Source organism: Oncorhynchus tshawytscha, linkage group LG22 (genome assembly GCF_018296145.1).
Source record: "Oncorhynchus tshawytscha isolate Ot180627B linkage group LG22, Otsh_v2.0, whole genome shotgun sequence".
NCBI lineage: Eukaryota > Metazoa > Chordata > Actinopteri > Salmoniformes > Salmonidae > Oncorhynchus > Oncorhynchus tshawytscha.
In genome coordinates this window covers 28,098,517-28,122,304 of record NC_056450.1, presented here as the reverse complement: position 1 = coordinate 28,122,304, position 23,788 = coordinate 28,098,517, and the positions used below count along the sequence as shown (strand labels likewise).

The window sequence follows — 23,788 nt, the reverse complement described above, 5'->3', positions numbered from 1 at the left end:
GAACAGTGGTTTAACTGCCTTGCTTTGGGGCAGAATGGCAGATTTTTACCTTGTCAGCTCGAGGATTTGATCCAGCCACCTTTTGGCTACTCGCCCAACCCTCCTACAAGCCAGCCACCCCACCATATTGCCTTTACCTAGCATGTGCTTTTAGATTATAGTATGTAAATAAAACTCCTTAAATTACAGTCAGATTACACAGTCCACACAGTGTAACAGTAGAATAACAGGCATGTATGAGACCATGTGGTGGTCAATTTCTGTATTATCAATGAGGAGAGACAAACTTATGAGACAATTCAGAGTTATACTTAAACTGAATAGTGAGAGCTCTGCAATAGCGATGGCTGGTCGACGAAACACCCTCAGATGATTTGTTGAGAGCCCTGACACAAAGGATACAAATATATTTTATAGCAAAGATACACCCGTCTTCATGACAAACAACTTATGTGTGGAATGGGTCACAAGGTGAGAAAGTAGTATCACCCAGCCAGATAGCATTTACTATGAAGACTGTTCTTACTGTACAGAGTTTGGCACCTAAAACAAGGCTCCGATTTCATTCCTGGTACTTCATATTACAGAAACACCCTTCTATGGCATACATTAGTTGTCAACTCCAGATACCCCTAACTCAAGTAAAACCAATGTCCTTGACCACACGCCTAGACGAGCTCACTGAGGGGAGTGAGCCCAAGTCATGCACTATCCCAGGATAGGTGCAACATCAGAGATGACATACAATGGTTCCCAGACACTACCCCACACATCCTGTCTCAGACCTTATCTCCCCCAAAGCCGAAGGAGGGAGTGACTGGGCACAGACATTGTGGAGACAAGTAATTGGTTCCCCATTAATCACACCATCCCTTCCCATGGTTTGTAATAGTTAAAGATACATATACACACATGAAGACAATGTTCCCTAATGTCCTCTTCTCTTTCTGATATTCTGCATTGCAACGGGGATATGTGATAGGCAAGCCTGACTTCTCCCTTCTCTGGGCCCCAGGTGACTGAGGCCCATATGGGGAAGGAAGTGCAACTGCCAACACCAGAGTCCAAAGGGATATAATCTAATAACAAGAGTTCAACAGTTTTAATCATATAAGCATTTTAAGCAGATAAGACATCTTAATTATCTATGTTGCCGAGCTAATTCTGATTCTCCCGCCACAACCACCAACCTGTTTTTGAGAATACATATTCAGAAAACACAAGAAAAACAAAGTGCCATGAATGATGTTCTGCCAAATACTTCGGACACAAATTTTTATTTCAACAACAATAAGCAATGAAGCCTGGAAAAGCGATGTAAAGCCAGTTTAAATATATATATGCACCACACATGAACTAGGGCTTATAGCAAGAACCATATAGGGAGAATTTGGAATAAGTTGGACACTTTTAGTATTTCCATCTTCTGTAACCTTTTTCGACATCTATCCAACATATTAGCCCAACACATGATACATTTCTGAAATCCTCAAGATGTTTCCTAATCACCCACACACACACCAAAAAAAATTTGATATCATATTCACAGGAGGCATTTGTTGACACTGAGTCAAAACCATATTTTCAGTTCGCATTTGGTAGACTGGGACAGCAGGTTAGATCAACTGGGACACCATTATTATAGTCCTAATTGTACCCCAATGACAATTATATTCAATTTTGTGTGATTGAGAAACATCTGAGGATTTCAGAAATGTATCGTGTTGGGCTAAACTGGATCTCTTTCCTCCATTGGAGAAGCCTTTAAGACTGTCCCACGTTAGCTACTCCATGATGTCATACTTTAGCTAGCTATGGTTGGTAAAGCGGAAGAAAAAAATACAGAATTACAAAATGTAAACAATAGTTTAGATAGATTTCAACAATAGATTTCCTCTTGTCAGACCAATAAATAAAAGCCTCAGGATTCAGAGATGGGCAGTATTTCTGTAAAACCCGAAATAAGGTTTTGTCTAGAAGGGATACAGCTTCAGTCAAATTGGACTTTTCATAGCAGGTTTAGGATAATTAATGTAGCAGGTTAGGAGAACTAGGTTAGACATGACCACAATACATTTTAATTTTCACATACATTTACATTTTGGTCATTTAATTCACACTCGTATCCAGAGTGACTTACAGTCAGTGCGTTCAACTAAGGTAGATAAACAACTACATTTCACAGTCATAGCAAGTAAAACGTTTCTGTAACCATTACTGAGAATGTTGTTGATATGCGGGCTGGCTACTTAAAAATGTATTTTACATGATGTCCCATTCTATCCGAATTCCCCCTAGGTGGAATTATTAGGCTTAGATTTAATAAATGGTCAGATTTACACACCATACTCACCTCTCTCTTTATTCTAAGGAATATTATATTACAAAGAATGTACGCAAGGATTAGGCCTATAATATTGACAACAAAATCTACCAATCAGCTCCCCTTCGAAGAAGGCAGACAGGCTGACGTCAGTCTGTCTGGCTCGCGCCGCGCGCTAGGAGGGAGAAAAGCGCAGAACGCGCGAGGAGGAAGAAGAAAAAACTCCAAGCATGCTGGCAGAATGGGGTCACGAACTATGACCTTTTACAGAAGAAAAACAAAAACAAATAATTTTTAAAAATAGAAGACCCAGACCTAAATCTGCAATCTTTCATCCGGTGGTAAGTCTTCGCCCAAAATATTTAAGTGGTTTAATGCTAGTGAAGGCATAGTCGAGACAAAAAAACGGGATTTTTTTGTTTTAGCTTGATGCTGTGCGGTTCGAGGGAGAGCTCTAGCCGGTGGTGGGCTTGGGTCTGGATGGTTGTCAGTCGTGGGCAGTGCTGTCATCTCTCATCTTATTTCAACGTTAAACTTATTACGTCAGGCAATTAAAATATCAATTCAGTGACAACGCCTTTGAAAACCATGTCCCCCGTGTCAAACTTTTGATATCAACGGAGATATAAACGTGCCAAAATAAAGCTCTAATGCCGAGGACAAAAGATGAGCCGTAGCTGTCAGTGCAGCCAAGTAGCTAGAATGTTAGCTAGCTAGCCGGCTAGTACTACCGCGCAGATGAACCCGACCCTTTTACCTTTGCCATCTCGGGGACAAGGAATTTTGCTTTGATTGCGTAATCATATGCAGGCGCTTTTTTTAATGTCAGGGTTTTATCATTGCAATAATATGTTAAATAACGGGTATTTCATCGATATAAACATATATATATATACATTTAATGAATGGCTGCCTGCCGTATTGTTGGCGAAATGCCAGGTTCTCCATTTTGTTCGTTTTGAATGTCGGAAGAAATTTGTTTTTGATAGACTTGTCATTTGGCTAGTGAGCGAACGAACCCATGGCCTTCCCCCATCCTTTAGCCAATGACAGTCCTCACCGCGGTTCAAATCATAGCCTTTTCTTCCTTTAATGAGAGAGAGAGACTCACTCTTTCAAACACACACAATATGATTGGTAAAATCCAGAAATGGAAAGTGTGATGTGTAATTGTGTACACTTACAGCCATATGCCCTCCACTCCTTAATCAAATCACTGAATAAGATGCCCTCCCCTGGATGAATTGTCCTCAGACAGACATTACATTCTCCTTCAGAGGACAAATCGGTCATGATTGTGCATCTCTGATGAGATGGCTTTGCATGCGAAGAGACTATCACATTTCTCTACGAGAAAATGGAACAATGAAAATAGAATACCTGGCAAATAGGCAAGATGATACCAACGGTATCTCTGGCGGGGCATAACCCTCGCCTGGCATATCACTGGGATACTGAGCAGCAAGGGGCCTCCAATCCACGCCATGAAATCAAAGTCGAAAAAGGAGAATGAGGGAGCTGGCCTTGGTGCTGAATTGCATGAAGTCAAGAGGAGAATTATATGATAAAAGCACTTATTCATCTTAAAGTTGCTATATTTTGTAGCTGTTGCCGCACACTCTTGTTACGATCCAAATATAATGTACGAAGCAAATGAGGTATTACCTGAACTTGGTTAATGACAATGCTCACGTTTGTTTTCTGTTTGAAAACATTTGCTTAGGTTTATCCTTATTGAACGTAACCCTGCCTGCTGGTTGCACACTGCAGTTGACAGATGTCTTTGGCCTAGTTCCAGACAGGCCCCTCTAATGACCTTATATCACCATGATGACCAATGTGGAGGTGCTTTCTCAGCAGATAGTGGCGTCTGAGAAGGTGACAGAGGTGAGTGACTGTGTGTGGTTGTGTTATTATGGGAGAGGATGTGTTTATGTTTTTGTACTGTACGATAAATTGTAAGGTAAATTGTGCTTGCATGTTGGTTTTCTGTGTTTGTGTGTGTGGTTATTTTGTTATTATGGGAGAGGATGTGTTTGTGTGCTATAAGGAGGTAAATTGTGTTTGCATGCTGGTTTTCTGTGTGTGACTGTGTCTGTACTGTGTATGTGAAAGGGCACCCTAACCCATCCCACGCTTCCTGTTCAAAGATTATTTACTTTGCGAGACAAAGGCGATACACTTCCAGACACCCCTGTTTTTGTCTGGTTCAATGAACTAAGTAGACCAGACCCAGCTGCTATTGAATTGGTGTCTATGGGAGACACCCAGTTATGTAGACCGGAACTGACCATTTTCAATAGTAAACGGCCTGAGTGAACTGTCTTAATTCATCCACCATCTTTGACGCTGCTTCTCTGTGTGGCCCGGCAGGTCGCTTCTGACTCCTTGGTTGCCGTGGAGACAGAGGCCACTCTTAACCTTCAGAAGAGAGGGGTCACTCTGAGGGCACAGTCAAGCCCCTCCCTCTGACTAGCTGCTGTTGGCTTCCCTGCTGCTCCCACATGTATTTTGTGTGTGGGTGGGTGTGTGTGTGTGTGTGCTTTGTTGCACATAATTCTTAGGATTTGACTGTTAATGTGTTTGTATTGTGTGTTTCAGGTGCAGACCTCTCCCGCTGACTTGTCAGTGATGAGTGGCTCTCCACAACGCTTCCAGATCATCTCCACTGAGCCCTCAGCCACACCGCAGCACATTCAGGTAACAATACCCTACATTATTGACATGCTACTGCTTGAAGTCACTGCCACCTATTGATAGCCTACACACACTGCACCATAGTGACCATTTCTAATATACACAGATTCAGACAAATCCCACTAAAAACAAAATATTGTTTTTAAAACTATTTGGATACAGCTTAAATAATTGTAAGTGCTTCAATTAAAGGGATAGCAATTGTTTGGATGGGTGGATGGATGTGGGATTATGACCCCTCCCTCCCTCTCAGATTGTAACGGACCAGCAGACGGGTCAGAAGATCCAGATAGTCACGACCATGGATCCCTTCAGCGGTCCCAAGCAGCAGTTTATCCTGGCAGCGGCTGATGGCTCAGGAACGGGCAAAGTCATCCTGACCTCCCCAGAAAACCAGGGCACCAAGCAGATAATTTTCACAACTGCAGACAGCCTGGTACCTGGCAGAATACAGGTACTGAAGTAGCCATAACACCACATCTATACCACAGCATTAGATGACACACTGTGTAACCTTTGACCCCCTCAGTGACCCCTCAGCGACTTCTACTCCTGGTGTTCTAGATTGTGACAGATGCAGCGTCGGTGGAGCAGTTATTGGGGAAGGCAGGGGACGTGGGCCGGCCTCAACCTGTAGAGTATTGCGTGGTGTGTGGAGACAAGGCTTCAGGTACGCATGCACACCGCACACACACTCACAGGACATTGGTCCATTCATACCACTAACCCCTCCTCTCTGTTCGGTTGTCAGGGCGTCACTATGGGGCTGTCAGCTGTGAAGGCTGTAAAGGCTTCTTCAAGAGGAGTGTGAGAAAGAACCTGACTTACAGTTGCCGGAGTAACCAGGACTGTGTTGTCAACAAGCACCACCGTAACCGCTGTCAATTCTGCCGGCTGAGGAAATGCCTGGACATGGGCATGAAAATGGAGTGTGAGTCACACAAACGCACGTACATGAAGATGGGAATAATTTTTTTTCTTCCCATCTCAACATCATCCCAACATCAGTCATGTTTGCTCACAAGGTACCAGTAGAGCAGGGGGAGGCAACTACATTTAGCCACAGGCAGATTTTTGTCAAGAGTGGAAGGTCGGAACATAATTATAATAATTTGTACACTGCAAATTAGTGCTGAGCGATTAACCAACAATTGACCAATGTCTGTTCAATTATTTGAATTCCATTTTGTTCATTTTTTTCCTGTGAGCTCGATGTGCAGTTTCTGTAGAGATAAATCAAATAAGGCCTGAACTGTGCAATGTATTAGTTGTAGTTTCCAACAGGTCAATATTCTACACAACTACAATGACCATAATCCATTGCGCACCCACTTAACCTTGTCAGGTCTGTGCGGAGCAGACACAGATAGATACTGAGAGAAGAGAGAAAGGGATAGAAAGCATTTGATTCGTGAGTCTAAAAATAAATTATCTAAAGTGATTGATAGTTGGTATTCAGCAGTCATAAAAGTATGCCTTATTGACTTTGAAGAACTACAAAATAGGGATTTTGTCAGACAGTATAGGCAGCAGCTCTATAGATCTGAGATTATGACTTGGAATTAAATAGTAAAGTCATCAAATAAAATAAACTTTTTATTAAAGTGAAGTAATGTGAATAAATTATGGTTAATAACAGTGATAAGCAGTAATGGACAGTCACTACCATCATGGACTTTTATTAATAGTTTTATTCAGTGTTGTTACAGCATTCAACAATGGTGCATTTAATGTAAAAAGTTTTTTTTTTTTTTTAAATTTACCAAAACCGAACCGACTTCAAAAAGCACTAATTGCTCAATGCTCCTGCAAATTGACCAGAACTAAGCCCAAAAAGAGATTATATTTTCAAATATAATCATTTCAATACTTGATTACATTGAGACACTGTCACATCCCACTGGGCACACACTGGTTGAATCAACGTTGTTTCCACGTAATTTCATTGTACCAATGTGGAATAGAATGCCCAGTGGGATATGTCAAATCAAATTTATTTATATAGCCCTTCGTACATCAGCTGATATCTCAAAGTGCTGTACAGAAACCCAGCCTAAAACCCCAAACAGCAAGCAATGCAGGTCTAGAAGCACGGTGGCTAGGAAAAACTCCCTAGAAAGGCCAAAACCTAGGAAGAAACCTAGAGAGGAACCAGGCTATGTGGGGTGGCCAGTCCTCTTCTGGCTGTGCCGGGTGGAGATTATAACAGAACATGGCCAAGATGTTCAAATGTTCATAAATGACCAGCATGGTCGTATAATAATAAGGCAGAACAGTTGAAACTGGAGCAGCAGCACGGTCAGATGGACTGGGGACAGCAAGGAGTCATCATGTCAGGTAGTCCTGGGGCATGGTCCTAGGGCTCAGGTCCTCCGAGAGAGAGAAAGAAAGAAAGAGAGAATTAGAGAGAGCATATGTGGGGTGGCCAGTCCTCTTCTGGCTGTGCCGGGCGGAGATCCCAACAGAACATGGCCAAGATGCTCAAATGTTCACAAATGACCAGCATGGCCGAACAACAATAAGGCAGAACAGTTGAAACTGGAGCAGCAGCACGGCCAGGTGGACTGGGGACAGCAAGGAGTCACCATGTCAGGTAGCCCTGGGGCATGGTCCTAGGGCTCAGGTCCTCCGAGAGAGAGAAAGAAAGAGAGAAGGAGAGAATTAGAGAACGCACACTTAGATTCACACAGGACACCGAATAGGACAGGAGAAGTACTCCAGATATAACAAACTGACCCTAGCCCCCCGACACATAAACTACTGCAGCATAAATACTGGAGGCTGAGACAGGAGGGGTCAGGAGACACTGTGGCCCCATCCGAGGACACCCCCGGACAGGGCCAAATGTCTATTTTATATTTGTGGGTTACTTGGTTGGGAACAGATTTCCCAAGCTACACTAAATTTTAGCTGAATTTCATTAATTTTTTTTGCTAAGAACTTTTGGGGTCCCGAAAAAAAATCAACCTGCCTGTTGCCGACCCCTGCTGTAGGGTTTTAGTGTTGTTGATGGTGTTTCTGTCCTGTGTGTCCTCAGCCGTGCAGAGTGAAAGGAAGCCCATTGACCTGCCCAGAGAGAGGCCTGTTAACTGTGCTGCTTCCACAGAGAAGATCTACATTAGGAAGAACCTGATGAGCCCACTCATCGCCACGCCAACCTTCATCACCGACAGTGATGGCTCCAGGTCAGAGACTGAGATTACTACTTTGATTGGTCCTTTGGGATCAAATCAAATGTTATTTGTCCCATGTTCCGAATACAAATCAAAACAAATCAAATTTATTTATATAGCCCTTCGTACATCAGCTGATATCTCAAAGTGCTGTACAGAAACCCAGCCTAAAACCCCAAACAGCAAGCAATGCAGGTGTAGAAGCATACAACAGGTGTAGTAGACCTTACTGTAAAATGCTTACTTACAAGCCCTTAACCAACAATGCAGTTCAAGAAATAGAGTTAAGAAAATATTTACTAAATAAACTAAAGTAAAAAATGAACACAAGAAAATTACATAACAATAACGAGGCTATATACAGGGGGTACCGGTACCGAGTCAGTGTGCGGGGGTACAGGTTAGTCGAGGTCATTTGTAAAGTGACTATGCATAGATAATATACAGCGAGTAGAAGCATTGTAAAAGTAAAGTGGGGGGGGGTCAATGTAAATAGTCCGGGTGGCCATTTGATTAATTTTTCAGCAGTCTTATGGCTTGGGGGTAGACGCTGTTAAGGAGCCTTTTGGTTCTAGAATTGGCGCTCCGGTACTGCTTGCTGTGCGGTAGCAGAGAGAACAGTCTATGACTTGGGGGAATTGTCTTTGACAATTTTTTGGGCCTTCCTCTGACACCGCCTAGTATATACAGTATATCCTGGATGGCAGGAAGATTGGCCCCAGTGATGTACTGGGCCGTACACACTACCCTCTGTAGCGCCTTGTGGTCAGATGCCGAGCAGTTGTCATACCAGGCGGTGATGCAACCGGTCAGGATGCTGTTGATGGTGCAGCTGTAGAACTTTTTGAGGATCTGGGGACCCGTGCCAAATCTTTTCAGTCTGCTGAGGGGGAAAAGGTGTTGTTGTGCCCTCTTCACAACTGTCTTGGTGTGTTTGGACCATGTTAGTTTGTTGGTGATGTGGACACCAAGGACATTAACTCTCGACCCGCTCCACTTCAGCCCAGTCGATGTTAATGGGGGCCTGTTCAGCCCTCTTTTTCCTATAGTCCACGATCAGCTCGTTTGTCTTGCTCATATTGAGGGAGAGGTTGTTGTCCTGGCACCACACTGCCAGGTCTCTGATCTCCTCCCTATAGGCTGTCTCATCATTGTCGGTGATCAGGCCTACCACTGTTGTGTCGTCAACAAACTTAATGATGGTGCTGGAGTCGTGCTTGGCCATGCAGTCGTGGGTGAACAGGGAGTACAGGAGGGGACTAAGCACACACCCCTGAGGGGCCCCAGTGTTGAGGATCAGTGTGGCAGATGTGTTGTTACCTACCCTTACCACCTGGGGGCGGCCCGTCAGGAAGTCCAGGATCCAGTTCCAGAGGGAGGCGTTTAATCCCAGGATCCTTAGCTTAGTGATGTGGGCACTATGGTGTTGAATGCTGAGCTGTAGTCATTGAACAGCATTCTCACATAGGTGTTCCTTTTGTCCAGGTGGGAAAGGGCAGTGTGGAGTGCAATTGAGATTACATCATCTGTGGATCTGTTGGGGCGGTATGCGAATTGGAGTTGGTCTAGGGTTTCCGGCATGATGGTGTGGATGTGAGCCATGGCCAGCCTTTGGTCATGGCTCGCATCACATACCGAGGTGAGTGTTACGGGGTGGTAATCATTTAGGCAGGTTACCTTCACTTTCTTGGGCACAGGGACTATGGTGGTCTGTTTGAAACATGTAGGTATTACAGACTCGGTCAGGGAGAGGTTGAAAATGTCAGTGAAAACAATTGCCAGTTGGTCCGCGCATGCTCTGAGTACTCGTCCTGGTAATCTGTCGGCCTCGCGGCTTTGTGAATGTTGCCCTGTTTAAAGGTCTTGCTCACATCGGCTACAGAAAGCTTGATCACACAGTCGTCTGGAACAGCTGGTGCTCTCATGCATGCTTCAGTGTTGCTTGCCTCGAAGCGAGCATAAAAGGCATTTAGCTCGTCTGGCAGGCTCGCGTCACTGGTCAGCTCGCGGCTGGGTTTCCCTTTGTAGCCCGTAATGTTTTTCAAGCCCTGCCACGTCCGACAAGCGTCAGATCCGGTGTAGTAAGATTCAATCTTAGTCCTGTGTTGACGCTTTGCCTGTTCGATGGTTCATCTAAAGGCATAGCTGGATTTCTTATAAGCGTCCGGATTAGTGTCCCGCTCCTTGAAAATGGTAGCTCTAGCCTTTAGCTCGTTGTGGATGTTGCCTGTAATCCATGGTTTCTGGTTGGGAAATGTACGTACGGACACTGTGGAGACAATGTCGTCAATGCACTAATTGATGAAGCCGGTGACTGAGGTGGTATACTCCTCAATGCCATTGAATCCTGGAAAATGTTTGAGTTTGTGCTAGCATAACAGTCCTATAGCGTAGCATCCTCGTCATCTGACCACTTCGTATTGAGCGAGTCACTGGTACTCCCTGCTTTAATTTTTACTTGTAAGCAAGAATCAGGACCATATAATTATGGTCAGATTTGCCACATGGAGGGCAAGGGAGAGTAAAGGTGGTCTAAGTTGTTTTTCCTCTGGTTGCACATGTGACATGCTGGTAGAAATGAGGTAAAATGGATTTAAGTTTGCCTGCATTAAAGACCCCGGCCCCTAGGAGCTCTGATTGGTCCTGTGGGTTAGGGTTTGGTGTCTGACTGGTGTTGTGTCCAGATCCAGTCTGCTAGACCCAGGGATGCTGGTGAACATTCAGCAGCCTCTGATCCAGGCTGACGGGACTCTACTGCTGGCCACAGACACCAAGGTAGAAACTCTGTTATTCCTCAACATTCTCAGTGTAATACCTGTCCTAACATGCTGTGAATGGGACCGGTCATTGGAATCAAAGTGTGTTGTTGTTCTCACTACTGGCTCACTGGATGTACCCCCCTCGACAGTCTGAGTCGGGGCAGGGGGACTTGGGGACCCTAGCCAGTGTGGTGACTTCTCTGGCCAACCTGACCGACTCCCTCAGTGAGTCCCTGAACAACAGTGATACCTCAGACGACCAGCAGGAGGAGCAGTCTGCCAGCGAGATAACACGGTACGCAGTGGCTCTGTTTGAATATGTCTGTCTGTGTGTGTGTGTGTGTGTGTGTGTGTGTGTGTGTGTGTAATTGCTCCTGTATTGTGTATGTGTCTTCAGTGCCTTCGACACCCTGGCCAAAGCCCTGAACCCATCTGAGTCAGGGGTGGGGCAGAACCTGGCGGAGGGTGGGGAGTGTGTGGGCGGAGCCACCATCCAAGTGATCAGCCGGGACCAGGTGACCCCCCTCATTGAGGTGGAGGGCCCACTGCTCACAGACACACACGTCAGCTTCAAGGTGGTGGATCTAAACTTTAAACTTTTAAATGTATTCACATTTTGCTGGTGTTCAAACCATTTATTTTTGTATGCACGTAACCTTTGAGATTTCAATAATCTGACATCTCTATCAAATCAAATCAAATCAAATTTATTTATATAGCCCTTCATACATCAGCTGATATCTCAAAGTGCTGTACAGAAACCCAGCCTAAAACCCCAAACAGCAAGCAATGCAGGTGTAGAAGCCCGGTGGCTTGGAAAAACTCCCTAGAAAGGCCAAAACCTAGGAAGAAACCTAGAGAGGAACCAGGCTATGTGGGGTGGCCAGTCCTCTTCTGGCTGTGCCGGGTGGAGATTATAACAGAACATGGCCAAGATGTTCAAATGTTCATAAATGACCAGCATGGTCGTATAATAATAAGGCAGAACAGTTGAAACTGGAGCAGCAGCACGGTCAGATGGACTGGGGACAGCAAGGAGTCATCATGTCAGGTAGTCCTGGGGCATGGTCCTAGGGCTCAGGTCCTCCGAGAGAGAGAAAAAAAGAGAGAATTAGAGAGAGCATATGTGGGGTGGCCAGTCCTCTTCTGGCTGTGCCGGGTGGAGATTATAACAGAACATGGCCAAGATGTTCAAATGGGGGACTATCTATCTCGGTCCCTCTCTGTCCCTCCTGTAGCTGACCATGCCCAGCCCCATGCCAGACTATCTGAATGTGCACTACATCTGTGAGTCAGCGTCCCGCCTCCTCTTCCTCTCCATGCACTGGGCAAGCTCCATCCCTGCATTCTCCGCACTTGGGTAAGAACACTCATATCAAAGTGTTATTACGCTTTTGGTATTTATGTGTGTGACTTGAATTGTCTGTGTTTGTGTGCATCATCTTAACCAATCATGATTCAGTGCTGTAACAGTGTGTGTGTCTCAGTCAGGAGAGTAACACCAGCCTGGTACGCGCCTGTTGGAATGAGCTATTCACTCTGGGGCTGGCTCAGTGTGCTCAGATCATGAGCCTCTCCACCATCCTGGAAGCCATCATCAACCACCTCCAGAACAGCATCCAGGACGGTACACCATCAAACCTCCAGATCTCCATACAAAACAATGAACGCACTAAATTCACAAACGCACACCCTGATACAATCAGACACACAGTCCCCAGAAAATAAGTTAATTTCTAATTATTTCTGTTGTAAGGTGTTGTCTGCTGTTCCCCTGTAGATAAGGTGTCTGCGGAGAGAGTGAAGCTGGTGATGGAACACATCTGGAAGCTGCAGGAGTTCTGTAACAGCATGGCTAAGATGGAGACAGACAGCTATGAGTATGCTTACCTGAAGGCCATAGTGCTCTTCAGCCCTGGTGAGCATGGTCCGATTAACATCATACATTATGTTAGAAATACATCATAAATCACAGGGGACCCAAGTTTCTCCTGGTCAGGTCACATGGTCGAGGCAATATAAATTCCCTAGTTATGAGAAACATCGGACATGTCAGATTAGAGTAAATTTACTCGGATAAATTATATTTGACATATACAGTACATGGGTCATTCCACGAAATGAGTGCATTTTGCGTCACTTAGAAATTGTGCACAAAAATACAATTTTAAAAGCCTGTTATATTAAATGAAGTGCCCGTTTTAATATAGACCACATGGAAAATAAATCATATATGAATAAAGAATTTCTCAAGTGCCAGAATTTTTATATGTCCCTCTTTGCATCCTCAGTGACTTCTAGGAAGATTTTAACTCACTTAACCCTGACATTTCTCAGTTTTCACCATCACTGTAAAGCCCTGGTTATTTTGTTACTCTGACAAAGTCGTTTCTGAAGATTTTTATTTATTTCATGTGATTATTTATTCGTTAAAAAAAACTTGTACCTCATTTTAAGGTCAACCCTGTTACTTGAACTGAAATCTCATTGGTGGTGAAACAATTCCTTAAAAAAATGTTGTTGTTTTTTCAAAAGTCTAGTGTAAAATCAGGTGAGCGGGTTCTTCTCTTTTTGGACATTTTCTGGTGTTTTGTGGTGGAAAACTGAGCGGGTCAAGCTGGTCAAGATTGCAATCAATTACCCCTATCTGTTGCACACAACAAGCTTCCATTCCCTTGTCACAAGGGGATTTGGCACTTAATATAGTATTTTTTTTCTCTTTAACCTCTTGAGATGGGGAAAACCTGTTTTTAAAATTATGTTGAACATTTGTTCTTTATGACAGAATAAAAAATGTGTTGAAATAAAACATTTTCTTTTCACCAAGTTACACTACTCAATCTCACATAAATTATCAATGAACCTACCAGATCAAATCAAATCAAATCAAATCAAAATCAAATCAAATTTTATTTGTCACATACACATGGTTAGCAGATGTTAATGCGAGTGTAGCGAAATGCTTGTGCTTCTAGTCCCGACAATGCAGTAATAACGAGCAAGTAATCTAACTAACAATTCCAAAAAAACTACTGTCATACACAGTGTAAGGGGATAAAGAATATGTACATAAGGATATATGAATGAGTGATGGTACAGAGCAGCATAGGCAAGATACAGTAGATGATATCGAGTACAGTATATACATATGAGATAAGTATGTAAACCAAGTGGCATAGTTAAAGTGGCTAGTGATACATGTATTACATAAGGATGCAGTCGATGATATAGAGTACAGTATCAACGTATGCATATGAGATGAACAATGTAGGGTAAGTAACATTATATAAGGTAGCATTGTTTAAAGTGGCTAGTGATATATTTACATCATTTCCCATGATTAAAGTGGCTGGAGTAGAGTCAGTGTCATTGACAGTGTGTTGGCAGTAGCCACTCAATGTTAGTGGTGGCTGTTTAACAGTCTGATGGCCTTGAGATAGAAGCTGTTTTTCAGTCTCTCGGTCCCAGCTTTGATGCACCTGTACTGACCTCGCCTTCTGGATGGCAGCGGGGTGAACAGGCAGTGGCTCGGGTGGTTGATGTCCTTGATGATCTTTATGGCCTTCCTGTAGCATCGGGTGGTGTAGGTGTCCTGGAGGGCAGGTAGTTTGCCCCGGTGATGCGTTGTGCAGACCTCACTACCCTCTGGAGAGCCTTACGGTTGAGGGCGGTGCAGTTGCCATACCAGGCGGTGATACAGCCCGCCAGGATGCTCTCGATTGTGCATCTGTAGAAGTTTGTGAGTGCTTTTGGTGACAAGCCGAATTTCTTCAGCCTCCTGAGGTTGAAGAGGCGCTGCTGCGCCTTCCTCACGATGCTGTCTGTGTGAGTGGACCAATTCAGTTTGTCTGTGATGTGTATGCCGAGGAACTTAAAACTTGCTACCCTCTCCACTACTGTTCCATCGATGTGGATGGGGGTGTTCCCTCTGCTGTTTCCTGAAGTCCACAATCATCTCCTTAGTTTTGTTGACGTTGAGTGTGAGGTTATTTTCCTGACACCACACTCCGAGGGCCCTCACCTCCTCCCTGTAGGCCGTCTCGTCGTTGTTGGTAATCAAGCCTACCACTGTTGTGTCGTCCGCAAACTTGATGATTGAGTTGAGGCGTGCATGGCCACGCAGTCGTGGGTGAACAGGGAGTACAGGAGAGGGCTCAGAACGCACCCTTGTGGGGCCCCAGTGTTGAGGATCAGCGGGGAGGAGATGTTGTTGCCTACCCTCACCACCTGGGGGCGGCCCGTCAGGAAGTCCAGTACCCAGTTGCACAGGGCGGGGTCGAGACCCAGGGTCTCGAGCTTGATGACGAGCTTGGAGGGTACTATGGTGTTGAATGCCGAGCTGTAGTCGATGAACAGCATTCTCACATAGGTATTCCTCTTGTCCAGATGGGTTAGGGCAGTGTGCAGTGTGGTTGAGATTGCATCGTCTGTGGACCTATTTGGGCGGTAAGCAAATTGGAGTGGGTCAAGGGTGTCAGGTAGGGTGGAGGTGATATGGTCCTTGACTAGTCTCTCAAAGCACTTCATGATGACGGATGTGAGTGCTACGGGCGGTAGTCGTTTAGCTCAGTTACCTTAGCTTTCTTGGGAACAGGAACAATGGTGGCCCTCTTGAAGCATGTGGGAACAGCAGACTGGTATAGGGATTGATTGAATATGTCCGTAAACACACCGGCCAGCTGGTCTGCGCATGCTCTGAGGGCGCGGCTGGGGATGCCGTCTGGGCCTGCAGCCTTGCGAGGGTTAACACGTTTAAATGTCTTACTCACTTCGGCTGCAGTGAAGGAGAGACTGCATGTTTCCGTTGCAGGCCGTGTCAGTGGCACTGTATTGTCCTCAAAGCGGGCAAAAAAGTTATTTAGTCTGCCTGGGAGCAAGACATCCTGGTCCGTGACTGGGCTGGGTTTCTTCCTGTAGTCCGTGATTGACTGTAGACCCTGCCACATACCTCTTGTGTCTGAGCCGTTGAATTGAGATTCTACTTTGTCTCTGTACTGGCGCTTAGCTTGTTTGATAGCCTTGCGGAGGGAATAGCTGCACTGTTTGTATTCAGCCATGTTACCAGACACCTTGCCCTGATTAAAAGCAGTGGTTCGTGCCTTCAGTTTCACACGAATGCTGCCATCAATCCACGGTTTCTGGTTAGGAAATGTTTTAATCGTTGCTATGGGAACGACATCTTCAACGCACGTTCTAATGAACTCGCACACCGTATCAGCGTATTCGTCAATGTTGTTGTCTGACGCAATACGAAACATCTCCCAGTCCACGTGATGGAAGCAGTCTTGGAGTGTGGAGTCAGCTTGGTCGGACCAGCGTTGGACAGACCTCAGCGTGGGAGCTTCTTGTTTTAGTTTCTGTCTGTAGGCAGGGATCAACAAAATGGAGTCGTGGTCAGCTTTCCCGAAAGGGGGCGGGGCAGGGCCTTATATGCGTCGCGGAAGTTAGAGTAACAATGATCCAGGGTCTTTCCACCCCTGGTTGCGCAATCGATATGCTGATAAAATTTAGGGAGTCTTGTTTTCAGATTAGCCTTGTTAAAATCCCCAGCTACAATGAATGCAGCCTCCGGATAAATCGTTTCCAGTTTGCAGAGAGTTAAATAAAGTTCGTTCAGAGCCATCGATGTGTCTGCTTGGGGGATATATACGGCTGTGATTATAATCGAAGAGAATTCTCTTGGTAGATAATGCGGTCTACATTTGATTGTGAGGAATTCTAAATCAGGTGAACAGAAGGATTTGAGTTCCTGTATGTTTCTTTCATCACACCATGTCACGTTAGTCATAAGGCATACGCCCCCGCCCCTCTTCTTACCAGAAAGATGTTTGTTTCTGTCCGCGCGATGCGTGGAGAAACCCGCTGGCTGCACCGCTTCGGATTGCGTCTCTCCAGTGAGCCATGTTTCCGTGAAGCAGAGAACGTTACAGTCTCTGATGTCCCTCTGGAATGCTACCCTTGCTCGGATTTCATCAACCTTGTTGTCAAGAGACTGGACATTGGCAAGAAGAATGCTAGGGAGTGGTGCACGATGTGCCCGTCTCCGGAGTCTGACCAGAAGACCGCTTCGTTTCCCTCTTTTTCTGAGTCGTTTTTTTTTTTTGGTCGCTGCATGTGATCCACTCGGTTACACTAGTTGTAAGGCAGAATACAGGATCCGCGTCGCGAAAAACATATTCTTGGTCGTACTGATGGTGAGTTGACGCTGATCTTATATTCAGTAGTTCTTGTCGGCTGTATGTAAAGAAACCTAAGATACAACCCCAAATCCGTAAACACTGGCACCGTCATAGATATCATCCTGACCAATCTCCTTTCTGAATACACCTCTGCTGTCTTCAACCAGGATCTCAGTGATCACTGCCTCATTGCCTGCATCCGTAATGGGTCTGCGGTCAAACGACCACCCCTCATCACTGTCAAACGCTCCCTAAAACACTTCAGCCTGCAGGCCTTTCTAATCGACCAGGCCCGGGTATCCTGGAAGGATATTGACCTCATAAAAGTGCTTTCCTCGCCATCTTAAATAAGCATGCCCCATTCAAAACAATTTGAACCAGGAACAGATATAGCCCTTGGTTCACTCCAGACCTGACTGCCCGTAACCAGCACAAAAACATCCTGTGGTGTACTGCATTAGCATCGAATAGCCCCGCTATATGCAACTTTTCAGGGAAGTTAGGAACCAATATACACAGGCAGTTAGGAAAGCAAAGGCTAGCTTTTTCAAACAGAAATTTGTATCCTGTAGCACAAACTCCAAAAAGTTCTGGGACACTGTAAAGTCCATGGAGAATAAGAACACCTCCTCCCAGCTACCCACTACACTGAGGCTAGGAAACACTGTCATCACCTATAAATCCACAATAATTGAGAATTTCAATAAGCATTTTTCTACGGCTGGCCATGACTTCCACCTGGCTACCCCTACCCCCCCCCCCGGCTTCTCCTTCATCCCAAATCCAGATAGCTGATGTTCTGAAAGAGTTGCAATATCTGGACCCCTACAAATCAGCAGGGCTAGACAATCTGGACCCCTACAAATCAGCAGGGCTAGACAATCTGGACCCTCTCTAAAATTATCTGCCGCAATTGTTGCAACTCCTATTACTAGCCTGTTCAACCTCTCTTTCGTATCGTCTGAGATCCCCAAAAATTGGGGAGACACTCTAGGCCCAAACTGTTACAGACCTATATCTATCCTACCCTGCCTTTCGAAGGTCTTCGAAAGCCAAGTTAACAAACAGATCACCGACCATTTCGAATACCACCGTACATTCTCCGCTATGCAATCTGGTTTCCGAGCTGCTCATGGGTGCACCTCAGCCACGCTCATGGTCCTAAACGATATCATAACCGCCATCTATAAAAGACAATACTGTGCCGCCGTATTCATCAACCTGGCCAAGGCTTTCGACTCTGTCAATCACCACATTCTTATCAGCAGACTCAACAGCCTTGGTTTCTCAAATGACTGCCTCGCCTGGTTCACAAACTACTTCTCAGACATAGTTCAGTGTGTCAAATCTGAGGGCATGTTGTCTGTATCTCTGGCAGTCTATATGGGGGTGCCACAGGGTTCAATTCTTGGGCCGTCTCTTTTCTCTGTATACATCAATGATGTCCATCTTGCTGCTGGTGATTCTCTGATCCACCTCTATGCAGACGACACCATTCTGTATACTTCTGGCCCCTCTTTGGACACTGTGTTAGCTAACCTCCAGACGAGCTTCAATGCCATACAACTCTCCTTCCGTGGCCTCCAACTGCTCTTAAATGCAAGTTAAACTAAATGCATGCTCTTCAACCGATTGCTGCCTGCACCTGCCTGCCCGTCCAGGATCACTACTGTGGACGGTTCTGACTTAGAATATGTGGACAATTACAAATACCTAGGTGTCTGGTTAGACTGTAAACTCTTCTTCCAGACTCACATTAAGCATCTCCAACCCAAAATTAAATCTAGAATCGGCTTCCTATTTCACAACAAAGTATCCTTCACTCATGCTGCCAAACAAACCCTCATAAAACTGACTATCTTACCGATCCTTGACTTTGACAATGTCATTTACAAAATAGCCTCCAACACTCTACTCAGCAAATTGGATGCAGTCTATCACAGTGCCATCTGTTTAGTCACCAAAGCCCCATATACTACCCACCACTGCAACCTGTATGCTCTCGTTGGCTGGCCCTCGCTTCATATTCGTTGCCAAACCCACTGGCTCCAGGTCATCTATAAGTCTTTGCTAAGTAAAGCTCCACCTTATCTCAGCTCACTGGTCACCATAGCAGCACCCACCCATAGCACGCGCTCTAGCAGTTATATTTCACTGGTCACCCCCAAAGCCTATTCCTCCTCTGGCCGCCTTTCCTTCCAGTTCTCTGCTGCCAATGACTGGAACGAATTGCAAAAATCACTGAAGCTGGAGACTCGTATCTCCCTCACTAACTTTAAGCATCAGCTGTCAGAGCAGCTCACAGATCATTGCACCTGTACATAGCCCATCCAACTCCCTCATCCTCATAGTTATTTTATTTTTTTGCTCCTTTGCACCCCAGTATCTCTACTTGCACATTCATCTTCTGCACATCTATCACTCCAGTGTTTAATTGCTAAATTGTGATTACTTTTCCACTATGGCCTATTTATTGCCTTACTTCCCTAATCTTACCTCATTTGCACACACTGTAGATTTGTTCTATTGTGTTATTGACTGTACGTTTGTTTATTCCATGTGTAACTGTGTTTTTGTTTGTCACACTGCTTTGCTTTATCTTGGCCAGGTCAAATAAAGGTTAAATAAATAAACATTTAAAAGGCACCTAATTGGTGGAACAACCCACATAGGTATATATATATATACATATATATACATATATATATATATGTACAGTATATCAACTAGATGAGTAGATAAGCTTAACATCATGATAACATTTCCATATTTACCTCGTAGTGTATTGTTAGGAAACAGCTATTGTGTGTCTCACTAATCAGACCATCCAGGCCTGAACAGTTGCAGCCAGATAGTGAAGTTCCAGGAGAAAGCCCAGATGGAACTACAGGACTATGTGCAGAAGACTTATCCAGATGACACATACAGGTATGCTGTATGCCAATCAGGATCTTGATATATCCTTAAACCCTCCCCACAGGTCCCATAAATTCATATGTGAATCTGTTTTTTTCTGATTGGATCCATAAATCACATGTATTAACTTGTCTCTCTCTGATTGGTTGTCCTAGGTTGACGCGTATCCTGATGCGACTCCCTGCGCTGCGTCTGATGAGCTCCAGCATCACAGAGGAGCTATTCTTCACCGGCCTGATCGGCAACGTGCCCATCGACAGCATCATCCCTTACATCCTCAAGATGGAGACCGCCGACTACAACACCCAGATCACCGGTCCCACAGCGTGACCCCCCGACACCACCCCTATCCACCCCCAAACCTCTCCATCCCATCTCTAGACTTGTACCACATACCATCCAAACAACACCCTAGTTCTGAAACCCCCATCTTTTGTCCTGCAAACATTTGATGTAATTAAAATACTCTTCGCAAGATGCAAAGTCATGGAGAAATCCCTTTCTTCCCAGAAAGTCCGCTCCTCATCGTTTGTGATTATGGGTCGTAACCATGGGGACCCCTGGATGAGGGTTTGATGATTCTCTGAAAGAGATGCATGATGGGACTGTGAGTCTCTTGTCCAGATTCCGTAATTCAGAGCACTTAACCCCCTGGAGAGGGAGCGCTACTGTGGCTAACACGTCACTGTCACCTCTACTGCTTCAGCAAAATGGCTTCAATGTACTGTAAAGTTGACCTTTTCGCTCAAGCCTTTCAATATGGTTTTATCTTATGCAGGCCTTACTGTACATTCATGCTCAACAAAAAGTATATTGATTGAGTTACCGCTTGCTTCTGCCTCTAATCTCGATAATCTGTATTTAACACTTAGCCGACATAGACTAAGAATGAGCGACGCTTGGCTGAATGCCGTTACATGAGTAAACTGAGACATGAATTGGTGTAAAGGTTTGTTGTGTTTTTGTACTTTGAACTTTTCACCAGGTATTACAATGTAAAAAAAGGAACATTTAAATGTATAAATAGCCTATGTTATGATGCTGGTTCATGCCTCGAGCTCTGTCTGTCCCTGAAACGTTTTGGTTGAAAAGATGACCAATTCCTCTAAATCAGGAATATGACTTAGTTCACAGTTTAATAGCAGCTAACCTAGATCCTTAATCTACAGAGTATACGACGATGGACAAGCAAATTTGTGTACTGAGCCACTCCATTCAGGATAATATGACATCTGTTCTCCACTTCAGATAGAACATCAAATCTATTATTTGTTTCAAACCGAACAGGAGAACGGTTAGAATGGTTACATTTCAATTTTGGGGGGTTCAATTCACTGAAATTGTTATGGAACTTTCCCTAAACCAGTCCATATGATGACAGCCTGTTGCTGGGGAGGGTCATCGTTCCTACAGAGAAGGAGTTTAATAACAGTCTTGTTAGTATGTCTGCCTAAAGCAAATGCACATTCATTATATGGTTTAACTTGAACCATTTAGATAATGTGTTGAAGATTTTGTTTGTTCAATCACCACATGACCCTGGCTCCAGGTAAAAGTTGCCCTTACCCCCATAGATATAAGATTAGATTATCCTGGTAGTTCTAACCTTTACTGTTAGAGAGGTAAAATAAAGTCTAACATCAGTGGTTAGGGGCAACTTTATGGCCACCATTTTGTTTCGCTGTCATGACAATCAAGCCTTGTGTGACATGATATCCTGTTCTGTGTCCAGTATTTCTCTTTTCTGTTTATTTATTCCCATCCAGCTGGTATTATACAGTGCACTGAGTGCAGTAAAACACTGCATACTGTAGTGATCTCAGTCCACTTCCAGACTTACTTTACAGTGTCTGTTTTATTCATATGCAGGTATTCACACCATAGGAAAAATATATATTTTGAGTTCTCAAGACAAAATGTGTTTTCCCTTTAATATTAGCATGATTTATCTATAGTTTCACTGTTGAATGAACATCAAGCAGGTATTTTCCTTTTGTATTCTTGCACAGTATATTGTTCTGTGATATAATGTAAAACGTGTAAAAACGTGGTTTGTTGTGAACAAATGTATTTGTTCCATGTTAATAAGTGTACTTAAAGTACCACACCTCTAGTACCACATGAAAATATGTGTACATTGTCCAACAGCAACAAAACCAGTAACACTAACTTATAACATGTAAAGAAGTAGGTATGTACTCTAAAATGATAGGTGTACTGTTGTAATAGCTGGTTTTAAAACCTGAAAAGACTGTTATTTGGACTATTCTGTGAACTGAGCTCTATACTACATGTATTATCATTCAAATGAGTGCATGTCCTTTTTTTTTAATCAGAGTTTTATAATATTGCAACTTGCCAGTATTTGCCCTGAAGAAAATGAGCATTGTTATTGTTTTTGTATAGTGCATTGCTGTGCATGCAATTGCTTATGCATTTTAGTAAATGCTGTACGAAAAATGTGGAGTTTTAATGTTGTGGCTTACAAATGTTATCAGCCTGAGCAATTTCAATGCATTAACTACTAAATGCAACAAAAACTGTTTTCTATTGTTTACATAGGGGGATATGGACGGTGTTGTTTTTGGTTTGTAAAAGCCTTTGTTTCATGTCTGTAGCTTTTTAAATACAGTACATATAAAAAGTGTCTTCCTGTCGAATGTGATATTGTATTTGGAGAAAAAAAGAAACATATTCCATGGCCCGAGGAACTTTACCTTTTACACACTAACCAATGAGCCTAGTAACTTTATGTTTTCTGAAGGTTATTGTAGGCCGACATATATTCTACCTCTTAACTTGACAGTGAATACAACCATTTGATTCCTGTATCACATCATTCCCTCTCAGGCCACTGGAACTGCAGTTATCAGTGTAATAAACATATCTTCATATATTTAAAAGATATGTGCTTTTATGATTTTTTTTACACTACTCCGGAACACGGATGCCATCGCAGCAGGAGAGGACCCTCATGGATATATCTTTCCAGGGTTGAGGACGATGAGAGTAGTTGAGAGGAAGAAGGCAGACGTTCTGGTTTAAACTGATAGCACACCGGGAGAAGATAAGAGTACAGACTCGGATGGATGCAGGAAGGATGGCGGCTGCAGATGTGGAACATGGATCGGATGGCGGTGGAAGGAAGAATGGGAAAAGAAGCTAAGTTGGGATGGGAAAGAAGACACCTAGTGTTGAATAGGCCTTCAATGCATGCTGCATAGTTGGCTCCCCACCAGCAGGATCCAGTGATGTTAAGTGTAAAAAAGGTGGACTTTGTTGATTTTTTTGGGCAATGGTAATCAAGGGTACAGCTAAACTGGAGGGAAAGTCTAGGAAGATGGACATTATTGTGGATACGGCAGAGCAGATCCTGGGAGTAAAATATTTTTCAGGGTAGGCGTTAGATGATGCACTGTCACAAGCAGTGATACCCTCTCAGGCCCCAGAGCCTGAGGAGGGAGCTATGGAAAATTGAAAAAATTAGGGATTGGAATATAGATCACCATATTGAGTTTCCCTTTTAACCCCCGTACAGTTGGTGGCGGTAATGCACCCTAAACATTGGCTGCCAGCCAACGTTAAACACCACTGAAGAAGCAGACAATACATTTTGGTTTCCACTAGTTATCACAGCCACAAAGTAAAATTGGCTATGTCACAAAAAATCATGAAAACAAACGTTAGCTTTTGGTCTTAAGGTCAGGGTTAGCAGCGTGGTTAAGGTTAGGTTTAAAATCA

The 23,788-nt window shown here is 44.1% G+C and overlaps 1 protein-coding gene across 3 annotated transcripts; it reads left to right on the top strand.

Moving 5' to 3' along the window:
• Positions 1 to 2,501: 2,501 nt before the first annotated feature.
• On the top strand, positions 2,502 to 22,694 carry nr2c2 (nuclear receptor subfamily 2, group C, member 2). 3 transcript variants are annotated; one of them, XM_042304018.1, is made up of 15 exons: positions 2,502 to 2,664; positions 4,116 to 4,210; positions 4,925 to 5,023; positions 5,274 to 5,474; positions 5,585 to 5,690; positions 5,772 to 5,951; positions 8,058 to 8,205; positions 10,878 to 10,968; positions 11,102 to 11,247; positions 11,350 to 11,527; positions 12,191 to 12,312; positions 12,440 to 12,579; positions 12,733 to 12,870; positions 19,954 to 20,059; positions 20,203 to 22,694. In XM_042304018.1, the coding sequence occupies exons 2-15, from the start codon at positions 4,151 to 4,153 to the stop codon at positions 20,375 to 20,377; spliced, it is 1,890 nt and encodes a 629-aa protein (XP_042159952.1). In that variant the 5' UTR covers positions 2,502 to 2,664; positions 4,116 to 4,150; the 3' UTR covers positions 20,378 to 22,694. The 3 variants fall into 3 exon arrangements, with proteins under 3 accessions (XP_042159952.1, XP_042159953.1, XP_042159951.1); XM_042304019.1 differs by having other exon boundaries at positions 4,047 to 4,210; positions 19,963 to 20,059; XM_042304017.1 differs by having other exon boundaries at positions 4,047 to 4,210.
• Positions 22,695 to 23,788: the final 1,094 nt, after the last annotated feature.

Coding starts and splice junctions, on each gene's coding strand:
- nr2c2 (XM_042304018.1), top strand. CDS start 4,151: ATGATGACCAATGTGGAGGTGCTTTCTCAGCAGATAGTGGCGTCTGAG. Junction 11,248..11,349: donor TCTGCCAGCGAGATAACACG/GTACGCAGTGGC, acceptor ATGTGTCTTCAG/TGCCTTCGACACCCTGGCCA. Junction 12,871..19,953: donor CATAGTGCTCTTCAGCCCTG/GTGAGCATGGTC, acceptor CTCACTAATCAG/ACCATCCAGGCCTGAACAGT.